Source organism: Rhea americana, unplaced genomic scaffold (assembly GCF_003343005.1).
Source record: "Rhea americana isolate MKP2758 unplaced genomic scaffold, rheAme1 scaffold_7, whole genome shotgun sequence".
Lineage (NCBI taxonomy): Eukaryota > Metazoa > Chordata > Aves > Rheiformes > Rheidae > Rhea > Rhea americana.
This window is the reverse complement of record NW_028186867.1, coordinates 3,157,135-3,181,849: the sequence shown is the minus strand read 5'-3', so window position 1 is coordinate 3,181,849 and position 24,715 is coordinate 3,157,135. Positions and strand designations below refer to the sequence as shown.

At 33.8% G+C, this 24,715-nt stretch overlaps 1 protein-coding gene across 2 annotated transcripts in view; it reads right to left on the bottom strand.

Moving 5' to 3' along the window:
* Nucleotides 1–246: 246 nt before the first annotated feature.
* Nucleotides 247–24,715, bottom strand: part of PNPLA4 (patatin like domain 4, phospholipase and triacylglycerol lipase) — a 26,788-nt gene continuing 2,319 nt past the window's right edge. Inside the window, exons 2-9 of one of the 2 annotated variants that reach the window (XM_085321468.1) lie at nt 23,647–23,979; nt 22,707–22,833; nt 17,255–17,439; nt 13,377–13,471; nt 13,033–13,168; nt 9,549–9,614; nt 3,609–3,761; nt 247–1,580 (exon numbers count right to left, since the gene is read on the bottom strand). In XM_085321468.1, coding sequence (XP_085177594.1) covers nt 1,449–1,580; nt 3,609–3,761; nt 9,549–9,614; nt 13,033–13,168; nt 13,377–13,471; nt 17,255–17,439; nt 22,707–22,833; nt 23,647–23,805 — 1,053 coding nt within the window. In that variant the 5' untranslated portion in view covers nt 23,806–23,979 and the 3' untranslated portion in view covers nt 247–1,448. Of the gene's footprint in view, nt 1,581–3,608; nt 3,762–4,117; nt 4,359–9,548; nt 9,615–13,032; nt 13,169–13,376; nt 13,472–17,254; nt 17,440–22,706; nt 22,834–23,646; nt 23,980–24,715 lie in introns of those variants that run through there. The other variant, XM_085321469.1, reaches the window with a different exon arrangement.

Genomic DNA, 24,715 nt, shown 5'->3' with positions numbered 1-24,715 from the left:
TGCCAAAATAGGTATTATCCTTGAATTAGAGACTTACAGGTCACAGTAGTTCATGCCAAGCTTTCCTCTATATAAAAAAGTATGCAAGCAAGCCAGGCATAGATGYTGTTGATAGCACAAAGGCAATGTTCTTAAGTTGTATGTGCAGAAATGCTGTTCTACAGATGTGGGAATAACATATACATCCTATTTTCACTGTTTACAGAACCTCATGCAGCTAAAAATAAAAAAGCTTATGCAAAGAACCATATTTTTTTTAGTATTTCTTTTATTAGCATATAAAGTACTAAAATAACTCAATCCCTACTGCTTAAATGCTAATCTGATGAGGTCTGTATTGAAATTTCTATAGCAGATACTTTAAACTCCTTCCTTTTTATAGACTCTTTTCCTTTCTTCACCCTCCAGAATATACAGACATTTAGCATTGTTTTTGGAGAATGCTTTACTTTCATACATAAATATATAATTCAACTTCAGATTTTTATAAGAATTCAACTTAAAAGCCATAAAAGTTATAACAAACAGTTGCACCTTTTAGAACTTAGGTAGTAAGATTGAAAATCTTGAACCTGTAAGTCAAAGCAAGAGGGATGGTAAAAGACTAAGACACAAGAGTCTGAACTAACTCTATGTTAACTTACTTCAGTTCCCCTCCAACAGACTGAACTGTGTAAATAATCAAGTTGTTGTAGCATTCTGAGAAATTTATAAACAAGTTCTTGGCAAAGCTTCAAGAACATATATTTATTCAATTTTAGTTGAGGAAGAAAACATAATAAATATAAGTAATATAAATATTTCTTACCGTCTCCTTTACAAGACACTTTCATGGCCAAAAATACACTATTGCAAGTTCCAGAATAGTATTTCAAATTTAAAAATACTACATTCACTAAGAAAGACAAGAACTTTTAATCGGAAAAATATAGTATCACAGTAAATAGTGCAAATGTTTTATTTATTGTGACTAGTGTTAAGAGTTCAAGTCCTGTAGAACACTGCAGGAGAGATGCATTAGAATCTTAAGACTAGCAATACTGCAAGTATTCAATTAGTGTGTGCAACTACTAAGTGAACAACACAGACTGTARTTTTTTGGTACAAACTGAATTTGTCTCTCAAATAAGTAACATGAAAAAAAAGATGTTTTCAATTTTCTGCATGACAACATAAGCTTCCACAAATCTTACAATAAAGTCCTCCTTAGAAGCAAAATAGGTCTAAAACTGAACCTCTCCAAAACAGGACAGCTATGTTTTACCACACAATTCCCATTTGGTGTGTTTTTGAATTCTATCCAGAATACTTGTATTTTTCTTCACAAAAGCAGATGCAATTCCATTGTCAATATACAGAAATTTTGACAGCAATCACTTCAATTTTGCAGGATGCCTGTAGCTGTGTTTTGATAGCTATGAAGCTTAGTTAAATTTTCTGTGTACAGTCTACTCAAACCAGTTTTCTTTTAGTAAAAAGTGTACAGCATCATCAAATCCATTTTGGTACAGCAATTCCATTTTCTCATGGTTTGGTGGGAATAAAGCTTGATTAAGTCTTACCAGGTTGGCCAAAGACAGCTGCAACAGAGAGTRAGTGAATTAGTTTGTTAAAGAAAACTATGTAACACTTGACTGTGTTGCTATCAGTCCTATCATGCTTCATATAGCATATGCAAAAAAATGCCAGAGTGGCTGTGTCTACAGTAGTAAATTAATCATGCCCAGGAAAACTACTGAGCATTGAGATGAACTGGCACAAACAGTCTGCATCTACACTCATAAACATGCAGCCTCAAATACACACTGCCTATAAAACTTCTCGTAGTTTCTGAAACATTTTTACTATAGAAATATTACCAGAACTCTTTAGGGAAGTCGTAGCTGCCACATGCTAAACTTATCCCAGGAAATGTTTTGACAGTTTACTAGTGCAAATAACTAAAGTCTCAAGAATATTCCCAGGAGATGTTTAACATATGAGTATAAATGTAGCTTGTGTTTCCAACAAATTAAGAACTATTCAGGTTCTCAACTAGTCACTTTGATGGAGTGAAAAGACTTCAAAGTTTGTTCTTTAATAGAGACAYATATTAAAATACAAATATAATTTAAAAAGATCGACACTTCATTTACATGATTAACTTAAATATATATTTAAGCCACATACTTGATTATATGTAATTTTGCAACATAATATCAAAATCACCTCCATTATTTGAACTAAGCAATTATTCAAATTCTGACACTAATGAATGGAGGAGGACCAGAGACAAAAGACTGTTGACAAGCCAATCTAGATAAATAGTGATACATAAATATATATAAGTTATATAGTTTTTTATATATATAYACACACACACACCCCTCTCCATGCTGTGCATATTTAGATATTGCTACAAAAGATTATTCATATTTTGCATTTTTACAGYTCTAAAACCTAAGGATGTTTCAAACAGAATTATTTAAAATGATGCCTGAGATTCTGCATATCACAGAAGGCAATTCTGAAATTAATTTTCTACCTCAGAATTAATCTATTTATCAATTCATTTTTTCCTCTCAAGATGGATATTTGATGCAAACCACAACCAAGAAATACATAGCAAGACATGCATGTATTTCAGTAAATTAATTTCACACCATGAAATTAATGACCATTTATCAAGTATTATCACACCTAAATCCATGTGAAACTACAAAAACTCAGAAACTTGTTCAATTTAGAATGACATTATATAACATTAATTTTACTTAGATTTAATAAAACAAAGTAAGAACCATCTAAACGAAACTTCAAAAAATGTAGCAAGTAATGAGGGACTGTTGCTAGGCAGGACTTTTTCTTCCCTCCCCCCTTTCTCTTGGAAAAAAAAAAATCTTTTTGAGATCACTGCTAGATCAACCGTTATTCAATATTTTYTTTCATTATGTGAAAGGAAACAATGTGTGTGAAACTTTGCAGGAAAAAGCTTGCTAACACAGAAACATCAATGATGAAAAGGTGGTCATAAAAATCAGTCTTAGCCTATGTTTCAATACACAGAAATATTCTCAAACATCTAACAAAATTTCTGAAAGTGTTGTGGTCACAATATTCAAAAATTTAATATGAACTCGCTTGAGCAATAAGGTGACAAGTCTTTGTACACCATTTCATATGTGAAGCTTAAATTCACCTTTTAAATTCAGTTATAGCAGTTTATTTCAGCAAATAAGCATGAAGAGATGTTCTGGAGTTTTCTTTTCCTGAAGTTTTCTACAGAAGTCTTATTTTTCCAGAAATATCCTGCCTAGCAAAAGACAGCTGATATTTTAATCAAGTCTACATTATTTAATAAGATTAAATATAATAGTCTGTAATATATCTCCTCAATTTTGTACCAGATCAAAGCTTTTCAATCTTTCTTATAAAATTTATACTACATTTTCCCTTCTCCTGCATTTAAGGGCAAGTTACATTCCATATGCACAACACAAAGCCCCAAGATATCACATTACTTAAACACGATACATRAACAGAAAATAAACCCTTAAAATTTAAGTACAAAGTTAACTGCTCAACTATCTTTTCTTCATCTAAAATTATTTAATGAACAAGGAACTCACCATTATATCTTGTTTTGCAAATTTAACATAAAGATCCACATGTCCTTTATCTTGTGGACAGATATCTAATCGACCACTGAAGGGAGAAATTGTCACTGTTCGTCCTTCAGGCAAGATAGGAAGGCCATTGGTAAGGCCACCGTCAACCCATTTCTATCAGAAAATAAAAGGCATTTTCAAGGTAACCTTAGTATAATATGATCGTAACTGAATATTTCATCCTTCCTGTCCCTCCCTCCTTCACCCTACCCTCAAGAAACCTTACAAGTTTCCTTCTCAGAATACCATGAATAAGCAGCTTGAGCATAAGAGGCATAAAAAGCAATTAACTTATAGCTTATATATACTGTATGTAATCAATGAGTGTTTGATATATTCTACAAACATATTTACAAGCTTCCCAGACCCTTAAACATTTTTTACCAGTTCACTGTTACAGCTTGTTCAATCTATTAACAAAATAGCCCTACAGAGCTTTAAAAAAATACTGATCTTTTTCAGCTTAAAAACACGGATTTTATTTCTGAACATATATATGAAAGGACAAGATTRTTAATATTACACAGCATATTACACACACTAGATAATGTGTACCCCTATAAAATATTACTTTTCTGCAGACTAGGAGCTGCAGACAATCTGTACGTGCAGGTAAACTAACTGAACAAGCTAAAACAAACCTTCATCAAATCTCCCAGAACTTCTTTCTTGCACACATAAGCCATCAACTACAATGAAAGACAGCAATAGCTGAAAAGAGAAGAGGATAAAGGGAGGAAGAGTTTGACACCTATGACACTTGGGAGGGAGCAGACATCAAGTTTGCTACAGGACTGTAGTACAGAAGAGGGAAGGGAAAACAAACAAACAAAAAACTGTAAAGTTCTTTCAGAGTCCTTTCTATTCCTTCGATCTACAGACTGTCCAGAGGCACAGGCCTGATCTCAATAGGGACCACAGCCAAGTTTCTTCTACTCATAACCAGGGATAACTGTAAACTTCCCTTGAGTTTTCATATGTATACGTATCATATTGATTTTATTGGTTATGTAATTTTTGGCTGATAGGCTAAGAGTTACACACTTGAAATATTGTATTAGTAATGTAGAGGCTTTGTACAATTAGCGATGCAGCAATTAACATACAACAAACACTATCTCAGGATAGAGCACTTGTTTTACAGAAGCCCCCAAGATTCCCTGAGGTCCATCACTCGACTGTACAGATMTCTCTCAACTCAGTCTTCTACCTCAATAGGATATTTACAGAAAGTAAAAAACCTGCCAAAAATATTTACCTCATTTTTCCAGTATAAAAACACAAATGAAGAAAGTTAAAAATTACAACTAAACTGCTTCTTTAAATATGTTTGCATAGTTCTTTTCATAGTTTCTTCTTTAAATAAACATTTTTATAACCATCATTTATAGTATTTATTAAGATAACYATTATTTTAACATTATATTAAATATGATTCTCTTATCTTCTCTCCAGTACACTTCATTTTTTTTTATACTTAGATGCATAAATCAAAACTCAACAGCAGTCTTTTGACTAGATATATCTGCTGATATTGTACACGCAGTCCGGTGATCAGATGAATGTCATCGATCTTTACATATTTACAGCCAAATTAGTTATCTGACACTCTCTCTACAGTCAAGGATACAGAAACACTTCCAGTATATGATTCACCATATCCTAAAGTAGGTATTTATATCTGATTTATGCTGAAAAGGTGCCACCTCCGTTAATTAACCTCTCCGTTAACTAAAGGAAACATGCTGACAATGGATAGATATAGACTACTGCAGATACCTGAAGCTACACGTGATGAAACAGACTTAAGGGTCTATTCTCCCCAAAGGTGGGCTGAATATTCCAGGAAACTCCAGGAAGACTCCAGGAAATCTTCAAGCTTCATTATTTATTACAGAGCATCATAAAAAAAGGCAAGTTTCACTAGTACTCTCCAGCACCAATAAAGCAGAAAAGCAATCTTCTGCCTGATGTATTATTCTAAGTGACCATTATGAAAGGGCAAAACAATGCAAGTTTCCATGCAAAATTCTTACAGAAAATGCCACAGGGATTTAATCACAAAAATAGTAAGAAATCACCCCCTGAAAAAGCATACTATCTAGAAATTGTTTATGGCCTCTAAATTAGATCTTCATCTATTGGCAAGACACTAGTATTCTGTGTAGCGATCAACACACAACAAGCATTATCTCAGGGTAAAATACTTGTTTTACAGAAGCCCCCAAGACCCGGAGGTCTGTCACTCGACTGTACAGTATCTCTCAACTCAGTTCTCTACTCAGCTTAAAAAAACAGTCTTCTTTTAATTCTATAGGTATAGATTTTCYGTCAGTGCTACATTTCTGAGTTCATGTAACCATATGACCTTTTTATCACTTCCTTCCACCTACAACATCCATAGCTGCAGAAACATGGACTTAATGTTTTTCATATGGATATGTTGTATTTTTTATTATTATTACCACCCCCACTTTCTTGCTTTTCTACCTGCCAGAGGCCCACAACACATGCACTCAGACGAAATTTGCTGTTTCCCACTTCTTTTACGCTCCTGAAATTAAAATATAAGCTATTACTCTTCAATTTCAAGCTATTATTTTTACACTCAATACTCCTCATGGTTCTTCTCATCCTCTTTTTTTCACGGTATGTTTTGAGCGATGACTCATGACAAAAGCTCCCGATATCCATAACCACTATCCAMCACCACCGAATTCCTTCACTTCCTACAAAAATCACATTCATTTTCTACAAAAATCATATTTCTGAATGCTTAGCATTGAGAATATTTCATCTTAAGGAAAGCAAAACAAACCAAAAACTTGCAAAAATTCATAAACCTATCTTTCAAACTCCTCAAAATCCAACACATCAATCCTGTGACTTCTATGAGTAAAGCTGCAACACTGCTAACAATAATGCCTATCACGTTGATCAATCTATTCTTTATTGTTTCTTGTCTATGAATAGCTATTTATTATTGATTTAGATGCAACATTTCTTGCAGTACAAATTAGCTTTTTGTTCTGATTGTTTAGCTTTTTACGCTTTTTTCTTCTCTTACATATCTTCAACGTTTTTTTTTTAAAAAATCAAAACATTTAATGTTACCTAGGCAAGGGCATTATTTTCTTTATTAAGTATTACCTTTCGTAGATTCTTTTCTTTCTGTCTGATGCCCTTGTTTTTTTTTTTTTTTTCCAAGCACCTGGAGGAAGCTGCCTTTAATTTAAAAATATTTTGGCTCCAGAATTCATTGTGGTACACAGTTAAAATAAATATTTATATACTTCAAACAAAAAGACCTAATGTCCTAGCTTCTTGTAATTCTATTAACCAATCCCTGAAAAATGCTTCTTGGCTGAGGGGGCAAATTCCTGGTAACTTCTGAATTAGTTCCATTTCGTAAGCATAGTACAAGACARAGAAAGTTCTGAAATAATGTGCAGTGAAAACCAAGCCAGGCACTGAAGTTGAGGTTGCAGGCTGGACCTTATGGAATCTACATTTACCAGTAATTTTAGATAACATTTACACAGCCACCTTGTAAGAACAACAGCACCATGAACTATTATCATCAGATATAGTCAACTCCATTATTCTAGGGATGATATATCTAGGTCAAAGACTAATGTTGCCACAGATTCAGGAGATATCAAGCCAACTGAAAGAAAGGTAATTTTGCATGGAACAAATTCTGTTCATCAAGACCATTCCACATGAATGTAGTACTACATCCAGGAGAAGATTGTTTCAGTACAAGATGGTATGCACAGAGCCAATTCTATGCATAGCTCAACACTGCGCCTGTTACTGGAAACCAAGTCCAAGGCACCTACACAGTCAATGCAAGTGCAGAGATARCCCAGTCATGTAACATCATTAGCAAACTGCCTGAGTTCTTGGATGTTATCTTGATTGTACACTCCCTTTTCCTTTAGACTGTTTTCAGGCTTATCAAAACACAAGAAAACATACTGCAAACAGGTTGATGTTGTGTCTGTATTACCATGAAATTTAACTGGTTCATCTCAGAAGTCTAGTTTCCAGCTGTGCACACTACAGGTATGCTAGCTAATTTTAGTATAAGCCAATAGTTGAGGTTGAAAGGGACCTCTGGAGATCATTTAGCCCCCTGTTCAAGCAGATGCACCTAGAGCACATTGCCTAGGAACATGTCCAGATGGCTTCTGAATATCTGCAAGGGCTCTATCACCTCTCAGGGCAACCTGTTCCAGTGTTCAGTCGCTCTCACAAGAAATAAGTTTCTCCTTATGTTCAGACAGAACTTCTTGTGTTTCAGTTGGTGCTTGTTGCTTTTATCCTATCGCTAGGCACCCCTGAAAGAAAACTGGCCACATCTTCTTTACACTCTCACTTCAGATATTTATACGTATTGATAAGATTCCCCTTCAGTCTTCTTTTCTCCAGGCTAAAYAGTTCCAGTTCTTTCAGACTTTCTTCATATGAGAGATGCTCTAGTTCCTTAATCATTTTAGTGGCCTTCACTGGACTCGCTCCAGTAGTTGCATGTCTCTATGCGGGAGCCCAGAACTGGACACAGTACTCAAGGCGTGGCCTCAGCAGACCTGAAGTGAGGGAAAGGATCCCCTCCTTTGACCTGCTGGCAATGCTCTGCCTAACGCAACCCAGGATACCTTTTGCCTGCTTTGCCACAGGGGTACATTGCTGGCTCACAGTCAACTTTTGGTCCACCAGGACATTTAGGATGAGTAATTTCTGACCCAAACCTTCAAATTGTTAATTGAAAAAAACAGCACAAAGAGTTTAACAAAGACACTATGTTCCCTTTAAGTAATAGCAGAATGAATTTCAAACATCCACATACATATACCATGTGAATTACACAAGGAACATAGTAAACATGCCAATCAACAAAATATCAACAAACCTTGGGAACATGCAAGGCATGGTGATAAGAACCCTTCAGACCTTCTAGTTGTTATGTACCACTGCATATAATTATAAAGGTAACAAGCTTTTTGACATAACTCCCTCTTGCTAGTTAGAAATATAATTGCTAGAGACATACATGAATACTAGGAAAAAAGGTTTTGAGTAGRATGGTGATGGGAATTCTGCTAGGATGAAAGATTATTAAACGTATAATTTTGATGCCTCTCAGGAAAGAACAAAGTATCCAGTAAAAAATTTTAGAAGGGGAAACAACAAGATTTTTGTGCCCCTAATGATTGCAAATGGACTGAACAGTTGAAAGAATTCTTAAAATGTTAATTGTTAATAGATTTAGATAAGATAAAAAAGTTCTTGAAGCTAATTCAAGTACAGACAATTATGAGAAGGTTTTATTCTATTAATGTACACATCTCAAAATCTCGTGACCTTGTGAGACACGAAAATAATCTTTGTCCAAAGGTAACAGATTTGAAGGTGGCTGATAAACAACAGTTCTTATGACCTTAACAGAACTACACTGCATACATAAGACACACTAATTTACTCCAGCAGGACCAGCCAAGGTCTTCTTTATCATTCCCCCCCCTCAAAAAAAAAATTGCAGAACAATTAATCTTTAAGTTACAAAGATCATTTTACAGTTGGTAACACAGCTGTTCTCAATTTATGAGAAGTGTCTCTATCAAGAAAAGTAGAAAAGTTTCTTCCTATGTTTATCTTTAGGAAACAGCTTCATGTTAYAAAAGACCACTTCTATTCCAGCACCTACAATTTTGTAACAACARTCAATATGAATGATATCAATATGTGTTTACCTATAGCATTAGTAGAAGCAATAACTATTCTACTGAATACAGTACCATAATTCCCATTTACCCTTCCTAAGATCAAAGTTACCTCACAAACAAAGAATCCTCCTGGAAAAAAAAAAGTAAGTACATTAACATAGTGAAAAATTACCTCTCCTTTATACTCCACTGGCTTAATTCCTGCATATACTGGCACAAAACTACTTGCTAGCAGGACCTAGGGAGAAGAAAGAGGAAGGAGTAGAGGAGTGAAGAAAAGGCAGTAAAATATTTTTGAACCAACAGATATTGGTTCAAATTCATAGATTTCATATATATTTATTTCTATTAGATGAATAGCAGTAATCAATCAATATATTAATTTCACATAAAACCATGGTCATCTTACTGGCATCCTACTGTTGCGCTATGTCAAAATGTGATTAAAACTATTATATTTTTTAATCACTTGACAATAACAACTCTCAGAATATGAAATACCATGAATCAATTATCTTATTATTGAATAAAGTGCTAAAAAGACCATCAGCTTGGTGTCACACAACATGAAATAAATCTACAATTTTATAAAAATCAAATATGCACATACCAGAAAACATATAATATAGAATACTGTCAAAATAAAGAAGTTGAACTAAATACCTCACTAGTACATAAATACAGTGCTTTCTCTTCTAATAAATCAGATTTTGTAAGTAATACAACATGCCCAGAACACTATAAACAGCCTGAAAATTCATKCATGTACCTTCATCAGTATCAACATTTTACATTTAATATGCTCAAATATCAGCAAATTACTGTTTGCTCTACTGTAARTCTAGACTACTGTCTACAGCAGTTCTCAAAATTTTCAGACTGGAGCATCTCTGCTGTTACATATGGATGCACATACACACACCTCTTCTATCCAATCATAACAATTCCTCTCTTTGTATGCGCTTRTGAATATGTACATATATATAGTATGCATGCATATACATATATATATACACACACACACAGTTGGTATATACAGTTTCAAAGAGTATGGGGAGATGTGCATATGCACTGCAATATGTCAGAAATTTTCATATATATGACTATGCTGCACATATATGTACGCACAAGCTTGTTTTCAGGTATGAGACAAATTTGGGAAACAAGCAGGTCACAGATAGGGAGTACATACAGTGTGCAAGGCAATCAAGTACAAAAGAAATATGGAGATTATGAAAGATAATGTTTACTCTTTGTAGGTGTAATTGTACTTCTTTTTAGAAAAAAATAAGTTACTTTCAGTATTAAACATCTCTCCTCTCAAACAAGTTCCAGTTAAGGCTCTACATGAAAACTTAACTTTTGTTAAGTTAACAAAGTTTGAGAGCTCCTCTTGCCTACTCCTCTACCCAACGACCTGAAGCCCCAGGGCTTTGACTGGGCTCAAACAGAAAGGCGGTTCTCATTTTTCAGAGAAAAAGCTATAGTTTCACATCTAAGATAGGCCTTACATAACCRTAAGAAAATGTCCACTTCAAACCTATTCCTGTTCAGACCTTCATAAGCAGGGTTCCTAAGAGCCCAGTGTCTTCTGCTGCCCAACCTCCTTTCTCCTCTTTCAGTTCTATCTCACTAAATTTGGCTCACCTGTACTATGAGGAATAAGGACTGTTAATTCTTTTCACGAAGTCTGAAGAAAGCAGTTGGACCACCTTATAAAGTCACTTAGGCCTCAGGCATGAGGAGACAAAGTGCAAGTTTGAAGAACTAACWGTTTCAGCATTTTCTTAATCCTAACAGACCAATGTGAACTCTCATTCAGTGCTTCCTCCATTCCAGATTAAATACAATAGAGCTCTGTGTGCTGTTCACACATGAACACRTAACACGCCTCTCTTTCACATCCAGCTTAAGAACTACAGGTGTAGGAATACTGGTAYATGATAATGCTTTTCATACATGTAAAGCCTATATCAAAAGCAGATTAACTGCTTTTCAGGTCCATCGGGAATTAAGATAAGACGAGTTTAAAATTGCAAGAGCAGATACTCACTTCAGCCATTAGAAAAAAAATCTGGAATCGTAAGACTTGTTATGCATTGAAACCAATTACATATGGAGGCTGAAAGATGTCTGGCAGAGTATGTAGGAGTTTTGCTGTTATAAAACACTGTCTGTCCAGCATGATTTGAATACAGTTGATTAGACTTTGGGAAAAAAATAATAGGATTATATAAACTAACAAGGCCCTCTCCAGCTCTATTCTCTATGGAACCAAGGCAGCAAACTAACATTCAATCTGATGTAAAAACAATACATGCACTTCTGAAGGCATCTACAAAACCCTGTTTTATGAGACACAGTAAATGAAAAGACAAGCAAGAGGGTGAATGTATTCCAATAAGCAATTGTTTAGAACTTTTATTATTATTATTCCAACCCATTCCACTCCAGCATATGGAACAAAATGGTACAGAAATATTTAAATCAACAAAAGAACTATTGAAAAAATAAATATATGCACATACACCACACAAATTCATATAAATATATATATATATATATATATATATGTATTCACATGATTGTTTTGAAGATTATAACCATCTTCAGCTTAGATTTCACTGGAAAGAAACATGAATTTACAGAATCATCTCTACGTTTGTCACTGCTGGCTATTCTAACTAGAAATACCACAAAGTCATAGTTTGAAATGAACTGTTTGCATAATTATCTTTGCATGATTAAATTCACCAATTTTGAAAAATGATGATTAAGCAGAACATAATAGAGTCAAGATTAGAAGTACTTTTTTTAAATACCTTTCTCCTTTTAATGTATACTTCAAATTTTGGTAATGAATATTCTTTCCTTTTTTTCCCTCTCTTTAAGAAGTGTTAATTATCAAGCACTTCCCATTAATTCTATGTATCCATAAAGATAAGAAAACAAGGAATTCCTCTTCAAAGTTCCCTGTTTATTCCACTTCCTCTTTCCTTTGTGCTACATCGCCGCTTGCCCTCTACTAAAATATAATCAATTATTAAAATTAAGAGGTTTCACAAAGGAAAGAACATTTTCTCTAGATACATACATCTGTATTTCGCCTACCGTTTAACATCAATATAAGTTTACAATCCTGATCCAAATCTAAAAAGTAGTACTTAAAAGAAAAAAGGATGGGTAGTAAAAGATACGCTTTCCAGTTGTATACACAGTTTATATACAAGACTTACCATTACAATACACCCTTTCCTCCAAAGGATTTGTAGAAAGCACTGGAAAGGCTTTTTTTATTATTATTTTTGTAAAGACAGGAACTTCCTTTTGTTTACTTTCTTTTCTGATGTAATATATTAAAATCATGTAAATGATACAAAAAGATTTATAGAAGTGTTGAGGTTTGGAGATTCTGATCTACACAACCATTAGGCACCTTGTTATTTCTTCTTTGTTTTTTTTGAATAAAATTCGCTTTTGTAATATTTTAAAAGTAGTAGGACCAAATTGCTTCTGTTGTTTATGCAGGTAGCACCACTGTAATTTAAGTGATTACTTGAGTAAAACGATGACTTACTCCATGGCCAATAACATACTCCTACGCCTTGAAGACACTCATGCATTTTTATTTAAAAAAGCAACATGCACTTCATTACCTTAATGAGATCCTCCCGGGAAGCAAAACTTGAAACCAAATAATTCTCCCCATTCTTGGTGTTAGTGACTGACACATAGAGCTGCTTATCAGCTATCTCATGAGCATTAGAAGGAAGAATAGACTCTATGCCTCCCCTAAAGTAAAGAAAATAAAAAACGTTATTCATCATCAATAATTAAAAAGCTTGTAAATATTTTAGGGGAGAAAAATCATATCATCAGCTCCCCAGAATATGCAAAAAGCACCTGCACTCTTCATTTTAATTTAGAGACCTTCATATAAAAGTGTATTTTAATAGATCTATCTAATAGATGTATTTAATAGATATATTAAGATAAGTACCTAAGTCTTTTCATGAAATCATAACCAGGCGTTACCGCACCAAAGTCCAATTTTCTAATTTCCTCTGCAAACTCATAGGCAAACTGTTTACATTCCTGGAAATTAAAATATTCATTAATAAGAATGTTTTAGTTACAGAAAGCATATCCAACTATAGTACTTAAAACATACTAACTTTTAATTAAGAGAGAACTACAAGAGCAGACTAAGATATCCTATATGTGCTTGGTTTGTAACTGTTGATCCATCTAAAAGAACCAATTTGCAAGAATACATAAGTAAGATCCTTAATTAAATTAAAAACTAGCAATAATTAAAAAAGAATATCCCTTATTAACAATTAAGGAAAGTTAAAGGTAATTTTGCTGTGTATGACCACTGCTTTATAATCAATTCTCTGAACCATATCTTTACAGGAATGACAATTTGTATTTCAAGTCTTCAGCCACATTACYTTAGTACTAAATATAGACATAGTTACTTCAAAATGACTACAAATTTTAAAAAGGTTTGTACTAATGSAAAAAACACACCACTCAAATATACATATTTCATGAATATACTACATAACTAAAACTGATAAAAAATAAAAGAACAAAAGACAACTAGAGGAAACCAGGCTACCAATTCTACTGCACAAAGAACTTGTAAGCTGCTTCAGCTTGCTTAGTTTAATGACTGTAGAAAAATAGCTTGAAAGGGGAGCCAAAATAACTCCGAAAGGAAAGTAAAAGAATATGTAGTGTTTACTTTTTAATAAAAAGATTTTGAACTCATGAATTGTGTTTCTGAATGCTTAAGGCTCACTATTCAGTATTCACATACATTTTTCTACCCTTCATGAATATTTCTGTTCCAATTTTAATGACTTGAGGAAAAAGAACCTACAACCCAATCTTATTTGACTTTCTGAAAGTAGTTTATTCAATAAACATACTGTACTCACATGCACCTAGCAACCACATATTTACAAAATATAAGAGCTGCATATAGCTAGTTTTGGGTTCCTGGCTTGTTAGTTTGTWGCATGAAGACACACTAAACATACTCTTTTAACTAAATAAAAGATTGAAATCATGGTGGGGGGGGGCATGAAGAAAACAGGAAAAAAAAAGACAAGCTATTGTGCCCTATCCAGGAGGGAGGTCACAGACATAATGGGAAAAGAAATAGGAAAGAGATCGGGGTGGGGTGTATTACAAGATAAATTTTATCATGGTTGGATCAGCTTAACTTCCTCCTATCAGTGGTATGTCAGAGCACTCATCTAAGTGACAGACAGAAGTGGCCCCTGCATTCACTTTCCCTATACAGCCTTCTAACAAACATTACAAAACACTAGTCAGGGATAAGAGGTACGTACCCCTTAAAGCAATGACTACTATAGTGATACGTTAATTCATTTCACATAGGTCAAGCGGCCATCAGATTCCAAGTTAGATTTGTACTTTTACCCTAGGGAAGCACGTGCTTTACTCGTCATTGACAATTCCAAGCCAACTTCTCACTTCAAATACATAAAACTAGCAGTATACAATAGGTCTTGAGTTCATTCCGCTTTGATGTTAGGCTTCTTCAAGGTCAGCCAGGAGGAGAAGAGGCACATTCAGACTATGATTCAAATCTTCAAAACCTCTCTCTCTCTCTAAACAGAGACGAAACCCACAAACTCCTAAAAATTATAGAATTATAGTGAAAGCTGGATGAATCCAAATCTGGAAGAAAACTACTTTCCTTATCACAAAGGTTATGAACAAATCATATCTTGACTTTCAATTATTGCTCCTAAAAGGACAACTTCTACTTACTGCTATGAACTGTTTATAATTGTTAGTGCTAAAAGCTTTAAACAAAGCATCAAAATTTTAAACAGTGACTGATGACATGTTTAGGAATGGCAATTATTTGCACTGATTTACATAAACTCTGATATCTCATCTGATCAGGTACTTCTGAATGGAATAGGTACTTACCTATAACTTTATAGGCTTCCGTACATTTTAAAATCTGTTGCTAGGATTCTCAACTCCCTTGCCTTTTCAACAACAAAAATCCAAGATACTACTGAATGAGATTTGCAAGTTGTTGTGACAGAAAAGCAATAGTCAAAATAAGGCATTTTTGGTGTTAGACTCAAAACTACAATACATCCTTTGGTGAACTTTGAGACTGGAACACGGAGAAAGCCCTAATTATAGCTTGTCTAATCAYCTCTGGAAAAAACCCTAACTAGTATGAACATTATGTCTGTGGATATCAAATATTTCAACGGTTAGAGATGTTCCTTATATATCAATGTGTTTTTCTTTGTGGGGGGGAGGGTAAAAATTGATGTTATGATTATACTGACAGGAAAAGTTTATATAAATTTCAAAGAAATTAAAATATAGAATGAAGTATTTTCTATTTTGTAGACAGCATTGCCTTTACTTAAATTCCATGAGAACCGATAAGTATTTTCCTGACCTCTACAGAGTTCTCATCATTCTCAATTTAAACAATAGAATGAGTAAAAAGTTATTAGAAAAAAGTGCTAAAAAGTTCATGATACATTCTTCAGTTCGTATTAACATGATGACATTTTCAAGAAAAACAGACTGAAGGTAATATAGACTTAATTTTCACAAATATAAACAGCATTTTTAACTTAGAATTTTTTTAACTTAGAATTTTTATTTTGTAAATAGGACCAAGCTGGGAATAAAAGCTCAGGCCCAGAAGCCAAGAATAAACATCCAGTTTTCATATTTTCTACAAGAAAAATATGTCAGTGGCAAAATGTGCTCTTGACTATGACTACTGTTCAAATGAAAAATGGTCAAAGTTCTAACAGTGAGGCCTGGTAAAGTTTACCTGAGGAATACTGAAAGCTGAAACCTAAGTGTACTTAGAATGATAATTTATCTAATAGCTCCAATTCCCCAAGTAATGCTGCATCTTATAATTCTAAATATTAAAGAAACATTTCACCTTAACATTTAGCAAGGCCTAGCTTCTACCTTTATTAAGGTAAAGTCATAGTATAAAAACAAACCACTTAGTGGCTCCTGTATTTTTTAAATTAAAAAAGTAAACCATGGACTCTTAAAATTAGTATATAAATACATAAATCTTCTAAATAGTTGTTGTGTGTCATATACTACACAATGGATTAAGACCCCTGATCTTCTAAGTGCACTTCAGGAGGGCAAAGCAGCCTCAACCTAAGGGGGGGAGGGGGGGAGGAAAGCTACTGCCCTCCCAGAGAATCTTGAACAAAAGTGCTGAAAATTGCTTTGCTGTGGCATGTTACAGATTATGACACTATTTCCATGGCAAGAAAAGGGTGACACCTCTGAAAAGAAAATATGCATAAGGAATATCAGAATAGAACTTTGTTAGGGTTAATCCTTCACTAACATTCAGAAGAGTTTTTGTGCATTGCTTTCCTACTTGTAAAATACAGTCCATCATTCTTATTTCCCTTTACAACAGGATGGCACCATACATTTGCTTAAGAAAGCCTCTAGCCAAGACAACAATGACTAACCCTCYGTAATATACAATGAATAAGGAAAGTGCAAATACTAAGTGCATCTGGTTGCATATAAGTCAATATTCACACAAATATGGACTTTAAGTTATGTAAATAGACAGTTCAAGTGATTTTCTACTATAAACAGAACACAGATTTTAAAGAAATATTTGCTTGTTAAATATTTTTCTGCCCAGGTTTCACAATTTTCTTTGAGGAAAAGGCATGTGAGTCCTGCTCCTTTATAAGAAGCAACAAGAAAAACAACAACTGAAATATTTAATTTAAAAAACTTTATAGTAGATGAATAAAAAATATCCTTTGAAAATGATCATGTCCTATACCTACAAGTTTATTAATTTACCTCTATATTTTCTGGTACTGCTAATAAGACAGTGGCGGCCAGCGATCCCGCAGAAGCTCCCGCAAAAGCTTTCACAACTTTCAGTAACTTCTTACCATGCCTGTAAAGAGCAGCTGCTGCCCCCAAGTGGTAAATACCCAGAAACCCACAAGCTGCAAATGACAGGTTGAGATGTTTCATTTTTGCTGTGGGAATAAAAGTTTTGCAATAAGGAAAAGGATCAGTTAATTAGATCTTATAAAAATACATTTAGTTTCTGGCATATAATATATAATATAGCATAAAATAACAAAAAGCAGCCTAGTTAAGAATAGTGAGCACTTTTGATTACCAAATGCGTCACACAAGCAGCTGTTAAAATTTTAGCATCTCCAAAATTGAAAACAACTGCTCTGAAATACTTCTTAGCACAATGATGTTTCATATCTCTTGTTCCATCAGAAAATAAACCTTCATATACAATATAATTGCATATTTCAAGTTATCTGTCAAAGAAATGCAAAATAAAAGTAGCTATTCAAAGATGTTAAAAATGTTGGAAATTTTGCATTATTATTTTAAAAAGAGGAGAGCTAATACTGTTATCTACCTCCAATCAAAATCAAATTTAATTATAAAATTGCTGTAAGAGTACTGTGTCATACTCACATGATGTGCTGCTTTGAACCTAATATACTTCCCTAGAGAACCATTTTTTCCTTCATCACTGGAACTCATTTACTTACCAAGTACTATTAGCATTCAATAATATATTCAATAATTCATATAGAAGTAATTTCTCATTTCAAAAAAGGAAAACAGATGTCACTGCTACCCTTAATAGGAACAAGAAAGGAAAAAGACTTATGTAAAATACACACCGCATTTACACACACACAGAGTGAAGGTCTCAGGGATGGAAGTGAAAATAGTAAAAAACACAAAAACGAAGTTATCTTGAGACTGTTAGGTTTCTGATGACAAGTCATGACACATGGAAGGAGCAACTAGCAGTATGAAAGAGAAAACTGAACAGGGCTCATGAAACAAATTCAAGGAACTAGAGGATTTTACCAATTTTTGTAGGTAACATTTAACATTAAACATTGGAAATGCAAGCCAAACCTCTTCAACAGACTTATAAGGCTGAAATTCTACTAAACCAAATCAAAACCAGGACTAGTGCAAACGTTTATAATCTCAGAACAGCTTAAAAACTCAATTTATCTATCCACAGGAGGAAAAAAAAAAAAAAAAAAAAAAAAAGAAGAAGAAAAAGACAGTAAATCTCATAGTGCCAGGGCATATCGTTTGTTGCATTAAAAGGGCAGTCATTCTGCTAAAAACTTACATTATCACAAGGTAACTTATCACCTTTATTGCCTTTACACAGGCAAATGATTGTGTATCCATTAGTAAATAAGAATACTTGCAGCTTAAATCTAAGATATTTTGTACAGACAGAATAGGTTTCAGGTTCATTTTTGGTCTGGGGATATGAGAGATACATCTGTAATGAAGCAGATGATAAGCAGTCACACTGCTCTCAAAAAGAAAGGCTATTTTAAATAAATAAATAAATAAAATCAGCATACTACCGAAAAAATAAGAGTTTGCTGGAAATTTCCTGGAAACAACAAACACAATTACACTTTCAAGATTTTAATATGTAACATACAGAGCAGGAAAAAAAAAACACACAACTAAAATAGACTTTGAAACTCAACAGAGTGATTTGCTTCCTTCTTCTTTCAATGCTATTTTGATTAGGATATTTATTTTTTCCATAGAGCATTAACTCCTATTTTAGTCCAGAAAGATTTCAAGAAAACACACTGTTACTATGAAATATTATATAAAATAAGGACTATGTTTATATAGCTATTTGGTCAGAAGATACATAAGTAAAAGTTCACTAATTCTAAGGATTACTTCTCAGGGACCTATGAAAGGTAACTAAGCAACACAAGTTTATTTAAACAAGCTTATGTATTCTTCTGTACATGCATATATACATCTTTCAATGTTTCTACAAGGTTCATCTACAAATGATTCTAAAAGGTCTCTCTCCCTGCTGGAAAATATTTAGAGGTCCACAAATCAAAGAAGGATGAAAACTTAGAAGAAKATATAAAGCACAGTTAGACATTTTAGATTAAAAGTTTTTCTAAAAAAAGAATAAAAAAGCCCTACAAATGCTTCTGCATTTGTAGATATCATACCACAGTGTGTACAGAAATGGCYGGTACATTTTCTTAAAAGCAAGAAGAACAGGAAACAAGAGGTAAAACTTTAATCTAAGATTACAAGCTGCTAAAAAAATATTGAAGTCAAAAGTCCTTCCTTTCTGTTATAATGCTTCTTGAGGAAATTTTATTTTCTCATGTAACCTATCTAAGAATCAGCTATTGTGAGTAACCACTGTTTTCTGACCACATGGTATAATCACATGGTTCTCACTGACAGAACAATTCAGTAAGAGATAAGTAACAAGAGAAAAGATCACGCAGACTTCAATTAAAGGAATACTGTTAAAGAATGCTGCTAGATTCACTTGAGCTTTGATAGTAGACTATGAGATTAAAAAGGTGAACGTATTATTTTAATGCAACCCAAAATACAGCTGAAGAAATCTTTTTTTGCACAAGAATTTGATCCACTGTGTATCTTATACAATGCAACATTGTTTTACAAATTCCCCAGGTAGATTTCAAATCAAAGTTAACAGCATATCTCTGTTATCAGGGCACTACATTTTGATTAGCTAGTGCCACCTTCCAGGTCTAGGATACATATTGTTACATATAAACTGTATCGAAAAATAGTTCAGTAAAAATCTGAATAGGCAGATGGCAATCATGTTCAAACAACAGATCCAGTGGTTATATCTAGCTGCAAGACTGAAGAATGAGTTTTGCACATACATGCAACAACCCTTTAAGTGGGTAAATGGTGCATACAAAAAATCATTGCATCATAGACCTCAYGAGGTCTCTAGTCCAACCTTCTGCTCAAAGCAGGATCAGCTTTAGATCAAACCAATCAGACAAGGTTGCTACTGGCTTTATCCAGCTGGATCTTGAAAAACTGTATAATGTTCAACTTCATAAGTGATAGACAGTTACTGTACTGAGTGATTTTTTTACTGAAAATTCTTTTGTTCAGACAACGAGAGGAGTATTACAAATCACTATCATTATAGAAAAGAGAACAACAGAAGAGACATATTTTCATTCAGTGCTATGTATCTACCTGCAGGGACGTTCTGCACACTGACTAAAATGAGGGAGAAAAAAAAAAAACAAAACAATAACCAACCAAAGCAGTCTGTAAAAAGGTAGATGACCTACAAATAAGAGAGATATWGATGAAGAACAAAAATCATGGTTCTGTAAGGAACTATCTGGCTTAACAGATGCGGATCCAGCAAACAGGCTTCTCACTGACAGTTAAGCAGTTCTGTCTCACCTTTCAGAGAATTCTCTGAGTAAGAGGGGAAGATGAGAAAGCATTCATTTAATCAGTGAACGCCCTGCAAAATCAGAAAACGAAGAGATAGGAACCACAATACTCTGTTTTGCAAGAAGATAAAGCTTCCCATTTCTTTTGAAGCTTGGAAATGTCATGGCAACACTTGATTTGCAAGTTAGAATGGCATAGCTCAGAGACAGTATGTCTTAAAAACTCTTTTTTCTCTGATGATCTGATAGATCACTGCTTTTTTCACCAAAAAGATTAGCAGGGTTGTAAGAATTCTCAAGACATAAAGAAAAATCAAAGTACAGTATAACTATTCCCTGCCAATTTCTTACAGAGTACCAAAAATGGAAATGCAGTGACACCAGGACATAGAACGAGATGTCCTTTTTTTTTTTTTTTTCCCAGCTGACTGATCAAATAGCAGAAATTTTGCTTTCTTGGTACAAAATATCTGCTCAACAAGGCTTCAGCACAAAAAAATGTTAGAGAATTAATTTTAAGTTAAAGATATCTTTAAAGATATCATCTAGTAACTTAAACGTTATGATATTGACATGTCAAAGAACAATTTTTAAAGCACTTTACAAGATGCACAAATATATTTCAGTAAGAAATAGACTGTGCATACTCTGTAGAGTTACAACTCCTACAAGACCTAACAAATACATTTGCTGCTTTGCAAAGACATTGTTAATTTCATGACTGGCAAATTTGAAAAATCAACTGGCTAATGGGATAGGTATGTTTTTGTGGTATACCAAAAAAACTAAAAGTGCAAGAAAAGCTACATGCAGCAAGAACCAAACAAGGACACTGGGGCTGTTCGATCACACTATTCTATGGATAATGCAAGACCATTCAAGAATAAGCACAGTCATAACAGTTATATTTAAGATTGTCACATCTGTCAGAAGGATTCAAAGGTGTTTAAAAAATATATTATACTTCAAGCAGTGTGGAGGGATTAGTTTTTGTATACTTAATAGCATCTCATCCATTCACAATGCAAACATCAACAGAGTATAAATAAAGAAACAAGTCTGTACTGCAGAATTAGAACATATTAYAAAATAGTTTTTTTCAGGATAGGTGCTGTCATCTTAATTGTCATATACAACAAATAGCACAAGTTTCTCATAATTCTGTTTTCTGGACAATGTAATTACATAAACAGTATATAATCTCAGTGTCTTAACCAGTTATAATTACACTCAGTGTCATCTAGTTTGTAAACAAAAAGCTGAAAATGCCCAAAGCAACTGACTAGAAAATCATTACAAACAAGAATTAAATACACATAGAATGAGAATGACCAAACACCCTGAAGCACAAGAGCTAAAAACTACTTTAAAGTGGCTTAAGATAAAAGATGTATGATGCAAAATGCTACATTTGAGGATTAGTTATTAGCTAGGAATGACAAAACAAGCAATGTCATGGGAAGAAAAGAACTGTTTAGCAAGGAAGTATTGCTAAAATAAAGGTCATATTTAAATCACACAATAATCATGAAGTTCCCCCAAGCCAGAAATCTCCACTTGCATAGGAATGAGTTTCTGTTTTAAGCCTCAAGAACCAGTCAAAAAGTTCACTGACATCAAAGATCATTTACAGGCTTCAGTGAATATTCAAAGAACTTTCCCAGTCCAAAATGAAATAGGCTCACACAAAACAATCACCCATCCAACAAGACTGTGTTCTGCCTTCTTAAGTCACCACAGTTGCAAGGGGGAAGGTGGGAAAGCTACAAGGTTTGCATCTGTCCAGTCAGGCTGAATAAGTATTTTAAGTGCTGAATGAAGTTGGAGTTAAATAACAACAACAGCAATAATAAATCAGTGCACAATCCAGTCATTAAGACACAAACAAAAAAAAAACAAAAAAACAACATGATGTAGAACGAAAGTTAATAGTTTAGACCATCTGATCATTAATATAAGATATCAAGAGAAGATGGAGCTTTGTAAGATAACAGCAAGGAAAAGTTAAATACCTTCTAATGAACGGTGTTTTACATTGCATATTCCACTGAGACTTTTTCCAGCAGCTATTTTAGTTCCCTGTGCACTAACAGCAGGTGTTGTATCTACCACTGCTTTTTCATTGTTTATCTTGGAAACCTACAATTATACAGTCAAATATTATTATTTAGAAGAGAAGCAGCAAGCACATAAAGAAAAAATATCCTTAATGGACTTTGTCAATTAACTTAAAATAGTTATAAAATGATCTAAAATATTTTCTCACAATTGCGTAGCCCCCACTAAACTAACTGGAAAACATAATATTCTATTATTTAAAAATTGCATGCAGCTATTTATATTTTTAAAGGTTCACTCAACTATATACAGCTACATGCTAACAGGAAAGGACAAACACTCCAACTTGGAACTGTCAGTCTCTAAGATTAATCTTGTTTTTTTGTATATTTTGTATTTTTTTGTATGAAAAAGTTAGTATTTTGACAATTTATAAACAGACTCTTTATGTTTTTATTCTTTCTTACCAATCCAGTAGAAACTTTTTTTGTCCTCTCTGCAATATTCTATTAGTACAAATGGCTTTCCAGAAAACTATGATCTTACTCTTCACTAGAGGGTTGTCACTTTAACTGAGTTAAGTCTGTCAGTTATCATTGTATATTCTCTACAGCATAAGTTAAAAAATTATTAACAGATAACAAATACATACATACACATAATAAATCAAATAGTATTTTAATTAAAGATTAACTGTGAGACACAAAACAGTTTATACTGCAACACCAGATCATCTGCAACTTCCTGCTGCCTGTCCCTTAACTTTACTTACGAAAGGCATCTTCATGAGTAAAGATGCAAGGGCAAAAGCTCAATCCTGTAGATTCGAAAAGAAATGTTRTTATCTCTGGATCGATCTGTACCACATAGATCACCACAAAAATAAATACTTACCTGGTATTTAACTCTGTTGTGTGGTGTCTGTATGGTACAGCAGTTTAGAATACCAGTCCARAACTGCTGAGTTTTTGGAAAAATACAATTACATAATCTGCCTTCTGTCAATTGAAGCAACTGTATCTGAGCACTACAAAGATTTTTAGCAGTCCACATTTTCTTAAAAATAACCACTGGATCCAGATGCTGTAGTAATCAAGCAGACACTCTTGGATGTCGTTCTACCATGGAATTATAAAAGTACATGYACAAAAGTACAAGTATCAACAGATGAGCTGCCGGACACCACAGAAGTACAAAACAGAGACTTCTCCTCTTCTAAACATGAGCCTGTTTAAAAACATGGAAAAAAAAAAACAACTAGTTGAAAAGTTGCACACTAAGGCCTTGATTCTGTAACAGAACCCTCTTCACAACACAGTTAGCTTTCAAGGAATCACAATTTAAAGCACTGATGGTTTGAGATTAACAGTTGATATGACATTCAAACTGAAAAAAACTCATCAGTTTGAAGCACTTAGTATACACTTCTCTCTCTCACCAGCAACCAATGACCTTGCAATATGCTACTCACCTCCATAAAATTGTTATATTGTAAAAAACAAGCACTAAAATTGTTAATTAATTAAAAGAACAAAGGAGAAAAATCCTTAAAATTAACAACATGAACATGATGTTACTTCTATCTCAGCTGAAAAATATGCATCTCTCTGTTTTCAAACCAAGGGTTCACAAAGTTGCAATGACAGAGCTTAACAAAGAAGAGTCAGGCAGACTGGCTGGCAGGAGGTAAACCTTGTAATTTTCTACACTACAAGGTGATTGCCTTGGTGTGACACACAAATCAAACTGTAAGACTGATTTACACCTAGCAAGGCTTTGACAGTGAAGTTTGATAGACAAAAATGAACTTAATTTGAAATGAATTTCAAATTTAATCCCAACCAAATAAGTGGGTTTCAGATTTTCCACTTAGAATCATAGAATCTGTAAGGTTGGAAGGGACCTCTAGAGATCATATAGTCCAACCTCAGCATGGTAGACAGGGTTGCATCCAGGCAGGCCT